Below are 11621 nucleotides of genomic sequence, written 5' to 3' on the forward strand. Positions count from 1 at the left end.
TGAACAAAAATAGTAATATTCAATATAAATGTTTGCTCTAATAAAAGTCCGTTTGTGAAGACCAAGTTTCAAATAAAAGTCCGTACACGAGTTCAACGTTTAAGTAAAGATTAATTAAAAATAAAATACTCTCCATGCCCTTCGGATCTTGCTCAATAGTCACGCCTTGAATCCCGATACCTACACGAATGGATAAGAAGCGTGTTAAATCAAGACGAGACGATCGACGAAATGAAATCACATCAAACACGCAAATCAAACGGCGGCTCACGTTTTCCAATTGACGGCTCACGTCTTTTTAAGTGACGAGACATAATATTCTTGCCATTTTAGGAAAAAGAGATGTTTGACAAGACAACTTGCCTCATTTGGCAAAAAGTCTCTACCCTTTGGACAATACATTTCCTCCTTGAATCAAGTTTATGACCAAGCATTTCCATGCACCCATTTTCTCTATAAATACCACTCCATCTCCCCTCTTGATCCTTTTGTTCAACCATAAACATTCTCTAAACAAAATTCTATCAAAATGAGGATGCACATAAGTGTTTGAAGAAGAGGAGTCCATCTTCCTACTCACTATCATTCTTCTCTTCCCTTTCTCAAGGTAATTCTACTAATAACTATTCTTGCTAAATAGCCATTTTCATAATCATCCAAAGCATGAACACCATATTATTATTTTTTCCTCTATGCCTTTTCCCTTAATAGTTTTCATATCAATCATGCATATGACTTTTTAAAATAGCTTTTGCCTTACCTAAAGAAAACTTAGACAAGAAAATCAAATAAGTAATGCCTAAGCCCTTAGACAACTTCATCGCACATTAATAACGATCTTGGAAAGCTTACCTCGTGAGTGAGGGAGCTGCCGGACCCCGGAGATGCTGCCCGGCAGTGGCCCACCGGCGGCGACGGCAGTCCGGCAACTTTCCGGCAGCATTCCGGCGGATGCCCGATTTTCCACAACGAAATTAATCTCTTTTGACCCCGTTTTCACGATCTATCCAAATCTTCACATTTCAAGACTTAATTGTTAGTCCTAAGCCTTCAATTTAAGAAAATAAAGAAGAAGAGAAAGAAAGAGAAATGGGGGAAATCCCTACCTCTCGGTCAACGGCGGTGAGACCGCCGTGTACCCAGCGGCGGCAGCGGCCCGGCGGCGACGGCGGAGGTGGTGGTTCGTGGCCGGCAGAGAGAAGACCGAGAGAGAGAGGCCGAGAGAGAGAGACCGAGGGAGAGAGAGACCGAGTGAGAGAGGAGGGACGAGACCGGCGGCCGGCGTCGCTCACCGGCGACGCCAAGACCGCCGGCAGAGAGAAGACCGAGAGAGAGAGGTTGGGAGAAGGAGGCGCCCCTTTTCTTTTTTTTTCTTTTCCTCTGGATTGGTGGAGTGTATAGGGTTTTTTCTAATTTATTTGGGTATTGGGCCTCTCCTTTGGGCCAAGTAATTAATTTAGTAAGATGGTCTCTTATTTATTCTATTATGGGCCGAGAATTTAGAGGGAATGAGAATTTTGGGCTTTGAAGCTTAAGTGATAAAATGAACCTTATCTCTTAATTTTGGATTAATATTTCTTGAAATGTTTGAAGCTTTTAAATAATTAATTTTATGATTAATTAATATCTTACCCTCCTTACTTAAATAAATTCCTTGAAGTTAAGAATGTAGGAGCTAAATGAACCATCTCCCAAGTAATAAATTTTAAGGTCTCTTATGAAATAGAGATCCACTTTTTAAGTGGAATGAAGTTATCTTGATCGAACCCCGAACGTAGGATGCATACTACATGTAGGATCATTTCATGTCATGCACCTTATGTATGTTCATAAAAACTAATTTAAATCATTATACTCTTTCAAGAAGGGCGTGTTCGTGGAGTTTGATTACCCAAGGTCGAGCTTTTGTAGAGTTTTACTTGGAAGCTTTGAGGTGGGCTTTATATCCAACATATTAAGTGTGGATAAAATTATTAAATATATGAAATAATTTTTGTTTGATAAAATCGCACTTACTTTTTTTAAAATGTTATCGTGCCATAAATTATTTGTTTTATGATGCCTATCTGCTTGGCGATGCCAAATGAATGAATGAATGAAACGAATTCGGCTCCAATAGGACCAAGATCCTATTCGAGTTAGTGTACACAAAGGAATGGACCGTGAGTCATCGTAAGGGTTGGCCGGTCAATGTGATCATGGAAGGTGGCCACCTTCCCGACACACAATGAACTATCAGATATGGAGGATTGATGAAATGAACTTAGCTTGATCAAGCGAACTTTATGAAAATGAACTTAGTAAGCTCGGGCCTTTAAGAAAACCCCGTGTGTTACTGTGATGGCATGATAATGACTTTTTCTTATATATGTGTAACTTTTGGCAATGTGTTCAATGAGTACCTCGTACTCAGCCCTGCATGTATTTCTAAATGTGCAGGTTGAGCAGTGATGAAATGGTGGCTGAGTGGAGTTGGTGGTCGTCTCATCTCTTTTGTAGGGTTCTTGTGGCATATGTCTTCACACATATGGCCATGTGTTTACAACTCCTTCCGCTGTGCCCTATTGTAGTATTATTTACTAGATGGATCGTAAGAATAATGATTAGTAACAAGTGACTGTGTCGAACACTCTTTTAAATTTCATCATCTTTCGTTGTCTTATCGTTATTTCTTTTATCCCCTTTCTATCCCCTCTTCTTATTTCTCTCCCCTAGTCATGATTCACCGAGCAATGCTATCCTTAGCAAGGTGGGGTCGTGACAGTAAGACATCGTTTGCTGAACAAATAATATTTTGGTAGCAATATAAGATATTAGTAGTATATTATTGATGATAAATAGTAAAATTTTTATATTTATAGATATAATAATTGATTGTATTGCTTTTGTAGTACTTTTTGATACATAAACATTTACCCAACTTGGTTCATTATTTGGTTGTTGTTTTCAAGAGGTTTTTTCTTTTATCATTGGTGTTATAAAAAATTTAAATAGTAAAATTTTTAGATTTATAGATTTAATAAAAAGTATTTATAAAAAGTTATAACAAATTTAAATAGTAAAATTTAAATAGTAAAGTATTTATAAAAAGTTATAACAAATTTCATGATATTCTATATTGATGTTATACATTTATAGTCAAGTATTTATTGTAATAACACATTTTATGATATATTGAATATATATTATATTTATTGTAATAACACATTTTATGATATATTGAATATATATTATATTTAATCGGATGATGTACTTATGAGATATATTTTGTATTTTAGCATTTTGAATATGAAAGCAGAATTGTCAGTCGGTGGTAATGTAATGATTAGTTTGATTAGAAGTGTTTGTCATTAATGTTTTGTCGATTCATCTTACGTCGGTCATAGTAATTTTGAATTATATACTATATTTTACCGGAGTTATTATTTTAGTAGCTTTCATAGTGTAAATACAACAACATATTTATTTTTAATTATACAAATATAGTAACTAACAAAAGAGAGTAATATCGTAATAGTGAAATAAGGTATGTTGTTTCATAATACTACTTATTAAAAATAATGAAAACAATAATGTTTTCGTAGTAGTGAATATAAAAGGATAGATCTACTTGGAATATAAATTTAACAATTTCATACACACATACATCTGAATATTTTTATTTTTATATCATAAATTTTAGAGTAATAAAATCTAAACAAGTACTACTATGAATCAATTCATACAAATAGTACGATATGAGCAAGTAAAATACAATATTAATCTATACATGTAAATTATTACATACATACATGAATCTCAACATTCTATCATAAATTTTTAATTAATCAAAATTTAATTTAATATATGTTAATATTTGTAATGAATATCATGTTTTCTATAATAGTGTCATAAGCATAATACAAAACAGATATTAATTCATATGTACGTGCAAGTTAATCTTTTTGTATTATTATGAGATAATTCAAAAATTGATTTTAATTGATGAGTACATATTTGATATACATATTCATAAATATAATGTAATCGATAATTGCATCATAAATATAATTCAAAATAGATGTGAATTAACAAAGTCCATATTTGATTCTGTCACTGCGGATAGAGTATTTAAATCATAATCAATTAAAAATACATATTGTTTGTTCCACAAATCATAGTTTCTAAGATTCACTTACCTGATCAGCAATTCTTCAAAAGATTCCATTTGTCATAAGATTTTATTATTTATTTATCTAGCAATGTAATAATGTGTATTGAATTGAATTAATGCATTAATTATGTACTTAATTACTATTCATAAATATTGTTTGTCTTATTGATTTATTAAAAAATATCTATTCATAAATATTGTATTCTCAAATATTGTACTCCCTTTGTTTCGAATAATTTAGTAGTACCAAATTATGAATACATATTTGCATGTTGTATACAAAAGTTTTGGCACGAAATATCGTCAGCAACGCAACGCGCTGGGGATTCACTAGTACATATAAAAAGTAGAAACCCAAATGACGTGTTGAATTACAACTCACCTAACAATTCTAACTACAGTTGGGATATTGCTTTATTTTTTAAAACTTAATTAATTTAAAATAGGGCTTGAAGATGTTCAAATAAATAAGAAAACATAGGTATGACATAGGAGTATATAAATCTACGAATTTACTACTAGACCAATATGTTTTTTTATCTCATACATCAATAATATTGTTTGACAATGACTGAAATGAGATTTTTGTAATTTGTACCAAAAGTATTATACTAGTACTATACTCTACCGCTCTACTACTCCTTGTGTCCACAAGTAATAGTCTCATCAATAGATCACATGTATTTTAAAACAAAATTGAGTAATTAAGAAAATATTATTAAAGCATTATTAGTAAATAGAATAAAATAAATAATTTAATAACTAAGTTTTTAAAAAAATACTCTCTCCATCCCATAATAAAAGTTCAATTTTGCTATTTCGGTCAGTCCGACAATAAAAGTCTCATTTCACTTTGATCATAAATATCACTTATTTCACTCACATTTTATTATAAAATTAATATATGTAAGTAAGACCAAATAGGAGTACTATTGCGGGACGGAAGAGATATTTAATGTAAAAAAAAGTAGTTGGGGTGATACGAGCCATAACAAAGGGAGTATTAATAACAAATAGACATACATTGGAATTCGGCAGTTGAGAGTATTAATAACTTATTATTCATGTGTGTATTAACTTTTTATAGTATAGGTGGTGTGGCTCTCATTTTGAGCAGAGACATATATATAGAGAATGGCTGATTATGAGAGCTTACTGCAAAAGGATGTGTTCGTGGAGGGTTGCCCAGGCTGCGCGGTTGATCGCACCAAACGATTGCAGAGAGGCCTTCCTCTCAAGCAAATTCTCACCGTCTGGATCATTGTGCTCGCCTCTGGTAACTAAACCCTCACTCTCTCTGTTTATCGTATGCCTAATTGCTCGCGAGTAATGTTGTTTTTCTTAATTATCTACTGCATGTGAAACTCTCCATATAAGAAGCACATTTTTTGTGGTGATTCATCGTCATGTGTATTGTGTAGTACTTGTAAGGAGAGTGCGTGTGAGTGCACAAACTCAAATAATGTATTCTTTCCTCTTAAAGTGTTGAATTTAGGTTTATTTTAATTGCCTCCACCACTTCCTTGGTACTGAACCTTCTTTTCTCTGTTCCAGGTCTTATAATAGCATCTCTCTACCCATTCCTTTATTTCATGGTAAGCATTGCACTCTTTGGGATAATATAAGTTGTGTTCTAAGTTGAACAGTCGAATCGAGACCAATATAGGTAGTCCAGAAACTCGAGGGCATTTTAATTTGTGTCTCATCTCTCGCAGATAAGGGATTTTCACATTGCAGATACAGAAGAGGATATTGGGTACTATGCTGGTTTTGTGGGTAGGCCTGGCCAACCTCTTTTCTTCTTAATACTATTGTTAATTACCTTCCACTACTTATTCCTAACTTTATGAAGGTGCCTCCTACATGTTTGGAAGAGCTGTAAGTTCTACCTTGTGGGGAGTAATTGCTGATAGATATGGTCGGAAACCGGTCATAATTATAGGCTGTGCCTCAGTGTCAGTGATTGATTTCTTTACTTTAAGCTTCTTATCATTATGGGCATTCCAAATAATCAGGGGTTCATCTGTTTTGTTTTCAGGGTTGTATTCAATGGTCTGTTTGGCCTTAGTGTGAACTATTGGATGGCAATCATCACCAGGTTTCTTCTTGGTAGTATGAATGGCTTACTTGGACCAATAAGGGTATTTGCTGGCAATTTATATACATGCTAGTTGCTGTTCTTACTCATTTTTCCCTGTTGGATTCCTCATTTTATGGCGCCACTCTATGACCAGGCATATGCATGTGAAACAGTTCGTGATGAATACCATTCTTATGCATTGTCAGCGGTAAGCTGCTGTTGTATGCTTCATAGTAATTCATTGTGTGTACAATATAATATCTTAGTAGCTCTTCAGAAAGAGGGTCTGACATAATTACCTACTTTTGTTACTCATTTTCACATAGCCATTCCTGAGAACTCAAATTCAATTTTGCATAGGTTAGCACAGCATGGGGCGCCGGATTAGTTATTGGACCAGCGTTAGGAGGCTTTCTTGCTCAGGTACTAATATATACTATGTGGTTGAGTGTGAGTAGGAGAATTTCATCCTAAGTATGTTTCAGATAGTGCAATGGCCAAAGGTTGGATATGATTTTACCATTCTGTAACCATGAATTTGTAAACTGTATATAAGGCCAAGGGGAAAGTTCTACCAAGTCCCCTATAGATCATAAAATATAATCAAAGTTACCTAAGGGCCTATAAACTGTAGTTTGTTTTGTATTTATCTTTCGGCAGTCATATCTATAATTCTTCAATATTTTGTGAATGATTATATGTCTGTGTATATGTATGCGCGTGTCATCACCAACTTAACAGTTTTTTTTCCTTTGATTAAATATTGGAATTAGCCTGCTGACAAATTTCCTGGAATATTCACGTCAGATTCTTTTTGGGCGAGGTGCATATATTTTATTCCATCTCGTGTCTCTCTTAACCATTTCACCTTTAGATTCTGGTTTTATGAACTCTAATTCAATAACATTTTGATAGATTCCCATATTTCCTGCCCTGTCTGATGACCTCAATATTTGCGGCATTTGTAACTATCGCTTGTTTCTGGATCCCGGTATGTTTCTCCATATCTCTTGTTCATATATAGTCATAATTATTTTCATCAAGAATGTTTTGGTTTTCCAATGTCAATTTGATCTAATTAAGTTTTAAGAGATGCAGGAATCATTACACACACACATTTTAGAGAGTACATCTTCTGAAGGTTCTTGTCATACTTTGGAGGCTGCAACTCAACAGTCTGACATTAACAAAATGGAGGAAAATAAGGCTTCTAAGAAAAGCCTCTTTAAGAACTGGCCACTTATGTCATCCATAATAGTATATTGCATTTTCTCACTCAATGATATAGCTTACTCCGAGGTAAGTAACAATAAGTTCCTAACTTGCTTATAATCTTGGCAAGGTTAATTTTTTTTTTTACGAACACAGATATTCTCATTATGGGCCGAGAGCCCCCGAAGACTCGGAGGGCTTGGTTACTCAACCGAGGATGTTGGATCAGTTCTTTCAGTCTCAGGTATGGTTGAACAGTTCCTGCTAGAGTATCATATATGCCATCCTTTGTGTAGTTTTACACAGAACTAGGTCAAAGTATATTCTTTCGAAAAATTTCACTATGTCACTTTTTCATAAGCCTATGGACGAGATACTGATCCACACGATTACTTAGCTTTTGTGCAATAATATGTCATGCCTTAATATGTTTAGGGCCTTGGTAATGGTAGTTTTTCTCACTCACTCATGTCTGCTGGTAATATACTGCTCTCTCTAATTCAATTCTCACATGTACAAATTTCAGGTTTAGGCCTTCTGGTCTTCCAATCTTCTTTGTATCCTATCGTGGAGAAAATCTTGGGCCCCATCATGGTTTCTCGAGTTCTAGGAGTATGGCCTTGGAACTAGACATATACTATATGATTTGAATATGATCTCCAAACATTATTTTGATGAGGTTTCTTTTCGAATGCAGATTGTTACAATTCCTCTCTTAACAAGTTATCACTACATAGCCATGCTTTCAGGGATCATACTATCCATAGTGTTAAATATTGCATCTCTGTTGAAGAATGTCCTATCGGTAAGTGATTAAATGCCTTCTTTTCCTTTTTACACCACAATTAGGGAGTGTAAGTTTAATGTTTTGAAGGCATATAATATTACTATAACTTATCTAGTTTTGTGATATAGTCATATATGCCATGTTCCTGTTTGCTACATGAGTTTGTTGATTCTTTACTGGCAGAGTAAATGTACATTGTGCATGCAAGTAGATCTAGTTGAAGCATATTCATCAATACAATGCTGCACCTAATAGATGCTTTTTTTTTTGTTTGAGCAGATCTCCATTGTGACAGGGCTCTTCATATTACAAAATAGAGCTGTGGTAATTCTCCAATCATTTTATAACTACTTGATATTTATAGAACTTTCATGATAATGCCTCTGATGTATGAGGTTATTCACCAAATAATGATCATAGGATCAAGACCAAAGAGGTGCAGCAAATGGTTTGGCCATGACCTTTATGTCACTTGCCAAAACTGTTGGTCCTTTAGGAGGAGGAGCACTGTGAGTTTCTATTCGGAGTCATGTTCATTTACCCTTTGAACTACATTAGATCGGGTTTGCACCCACAACTTCATAGTGCACCGATTGCCTTATACCTCATAAATACATATACATCTTGATAACTCTTCCTTGTTAATCTCAATGTGTGTAGGTTTTCTTGGACCGAAAAACGCCTAAGTGCTGATTTCCTTCCAGGTATGTGTGAATGAGTTTATTTGGAAAATGGCCAACCTGTAAGGTATTAATTTGGTGTACAAGTTATATGGCTGTGTTGTGATGATGCAGGAGACCAAATGGTGTTCTTCATCCTCAACATTATTGAGGCAATTGCAGTTTTGATGACATTCAAACCATTTCTGGTCGGACGACGAAATACTTGATTCAATGTTTCACTGTTTTCCTTTGCAACCAAAGCATATATTTGCATGAAGATTATCATGTTGTTGTAAGTTGTAACTAAAACTCTGATTCTTTTGTAATAGAAATGTCATGGAAAGTCTACGTATCTATGTAAAAATTGTACGTTACATTCATATTTTATGTTGCGAATGTTGATTTATTTAGCTTATTCATAGTTTGTAGTAGTATCTATCTTCATCGTTAATACTCCTATTTACTATATGTCTATTATAAAAACCATTGACAATACATCTCTTAGCCGGGTCCAAACATTCCAATTTTATAAAATTGGATATATAGTCTATGAATTAGTTATTGCGAAATTATGATTTTACACATCACAAGAGGACTATACTTGTAAATTATTATCCTATTCATTTAAAAGTGAGTAATAGTACTAGAAAACTTATAGACATCTTTGCCTGTTTTATTAATTTGATTATATGGAATACTAGTGAATAAATTATAAATAGACAACTACAATGTGAAATAAATAAGAAATGGATTCATCGATTTCAACTCTGAGTCTTGCTAGTTTTTAACCCTTCTCAAACAAAATGATACCGTTATTTTCTGGCCTCTCAAACAACAAATAAATTATTTTCCTCTCTAAGTCCAAATATTTGAAAATGATCCAACCCGAATTTCCATCCCACCGGCCGATATAACAGTTTGATTATGTCGTAATCTCGATATCTTGGTGCACGTCTCTTCAATATTAGTAGTATTATCTTTAATCGGAGATGATGAATATTTGGAGGAATGAACAAGATTGAAGAACCCTTTCTTGAATTGAATTTCAGAGAGAGAATTACACAAATCGGGAGAATCGGAGAAAAATGAGCTAAGAGTAACTAATCCCCCTTTTAAACAACGTTCAAAGCTAACGGCTACTAACAACAAATCCTACGGCTAGGATTAACCTCCACAAATATTAAATTGTTTTAATTAAATAAATTAAATACTCCACGTTGAAGTTGGAGTTTGATTGACAATGATTGCAGGTTGAGTCAAAATTGAATTTGAGATTCATATATTAAATCACTTTGATTAATCGCACCATATTATCAAATAGTAACACAAAACAGCCACTGAAGCAAGATGTCGGACTAAATTGCATAATTATTATTCTTGCCTGAAGAATAAATTCTGAATTTAAAATAAAGGGAACAGGATGAGGCATATAAATGTACTATAGTATTTTGTTTTATTCCGATCAAAAATAGTTCCCCGATCTATCGAATGGAGGGGAAGTGAACGATCAAAATGGTGAGAGAGAAGCAATAATTCTTAAGCTATGTTCTTTTGAATATCATCAAAAGACCATCATATTTTAAATGTATGAATCATAGGACAAAAATTGAAAATTTATAAATTAATATTCTAATTGACAAAAAATTATGATTAAATGTATAGGTTTGTGTTAAAATGACAATCCCTCTTAAAATGACACCGTGACACCGCTTATACAGCAATATTATAAACGCTACACAACAATATTACAAACACTATAGATTGCTGTATAGTGTGTCGGATATTGTTGGACAAGAAATATTGCTGGTTAAAGACCAGCGAATTGCTGACCGTCTTTTTTCAGATTTTTTTTTGCCACGTGGCAGCTTATTATTCGTCCACGTGTACAAATGATTGGCTAGGAATGATGGTATGGTGTTATTTTAAGGGGTGGTGGCACCCTAACATGCTCCTAAATGTATATTATCCATATATTTAAATATATTAGATTGTTATTCAATATTATTTTCTCTGTTCGCTATTTGATGTCTTATATTGTCAATTTGGGATATTTATCGTTGTATTTGTCATTTATAAGAAATTTACATTGCCATCGAAAATTGGTATACTATTAATAGTCCACGAGGAGAGGACCACGAAACAAAAAGAGTAAATCAAAATAGAAATGATTTGGAAATTTGGGGTAAGGGTAGTGGCACATCGTATTTGTCATTTATAAGAAATTTACATTGCCATTGAAAATTGATATACTATTAATAGTCCACGAGGACCACTAAACATAAGGTGTAAACGTCGATTTGTGTATATAGTTCCATTTTCATTACGTATACATCAACTCCATATCCAAACAAATTATACATATAAAAATACAACTCAAATGACGAGTTGAATTACAAATCACACAACAATTTTAAACACAGAGAGTATATTGTTTTATTTTTTAAAAGTTAATTAATTTGAAAGAGGAATGAAGATGTTCGAATAAGAAAACTTAGGTACTCCACGAGATATAAATCGGCAAATTAACTCTAACAGCATTAACTGAGAGATAAAAAAAGAAATACTTATATTTTTTTTATAAAAACTATATTTCTCTAGTGAAAAGAGAGTACTATTTAAGAAGATATTATAATTTCTTTAATTTTAATAAAGTACTACTCTTATTTACACAAAAGCTAAATATAAGATAAGTAGTTATTTTTTAGAGTAAAAATCAATTTTGGTCCT

The 11621-nt window shown here is 33.4% G+C and overlaps 1 protein-coding gene and 2 long non-coding RNA genes across 4 annotated transcripts; 2 read left to right on the plus strand and 1 right to left on the minus strand.

The window, feature by feature from the left end:
- Positions 1 to 1382, minus strand: LOC125196918 (uncharacterized). Its single transcript, XR_007171961.2, has 3 exons — positions 1107 to 1382; positions 853 to 1013; positions 1 to 180 (listed from the first exon to the last, which is right to left on the minus strand). It is a non-coding gene; the product is annotated as an uncharacterized LOC125196918 (long non-coding RNA).
- LOC148929378 (uncharacterized) lies at positions 504 to 2662 on the plus strand. The gene is made up of 2 exons (XR_016128782.1): positions 504 to 607; positions 2440 to 2662. It is a non-coding gene; the product is annotated as an uncharacterized LOC148929378 (long non-coding RNA).
- Positions 2663 to 5238: 2576 nt separating this feature from the next.
- On the plus strand, positions 5239 to 9311 carry LOC125196288 (protein ZINC INDUCED FACILITATOR 1-like). 2 transcript variants are annotated; one of them, XR_016128812.1, is made up of 17 exons: positions 5239 to 5429; positions 5708 to 5748; positions 5869 to 5929; positions 6006 to 6108; positions 6192 to 6294; positions 6388 to 6441; positions 6594 to 6656; positions 7007 to 7056; positions 7149 to 7224; positions 7332 to 7532; positions 7602 to 7689; positions 7972 to 8057; positions 8143 to 8250; positions 8512 to 8556; positions 8653 to 8795; positions 8893 to 8936; positions 9027 to 9111. XR_016128812.1 is itself a non-coding variant. In XM_048094741.2 (17 exons), the coding sequence occupies exons 1-17, from the start codon at positions 5288 to 5290 to the stop codon at positions 9119 to 9121; spliced, it is 1449 nt and encodes a 482-aa protein (XP_047950698.1). In that variant the 5' UTR covers positions 5239 to 5287; the 3' UTR covers positions 9122 to 9311. The 2 variants fall into 2 exon arrangements, 1 of the variants encoding a protein (XP_047950698.1); XM_048094741.2 differs by having other exon boundaries at positions 8653 to 8741; positions 9027 to 9311.
- Positions 9312 to 11621: the final 2310 nt, after the last annotated feature.

This window comes from Salvia hispanica, chromosome 4 (assembly GCF_029641045.1).
Source record: "Salvia hispanica isolate PSC_SH4W2 chromosome 4, Shi_PSC_v1, whole genome shotgun sequence".
NCBI classification, from domain to species: Eukaryota; Viridiplantae; Streptophyta; class Magnoliopsida; order Lamiales; family Lamiaceae; genus Salvia; species Salvia hispanica.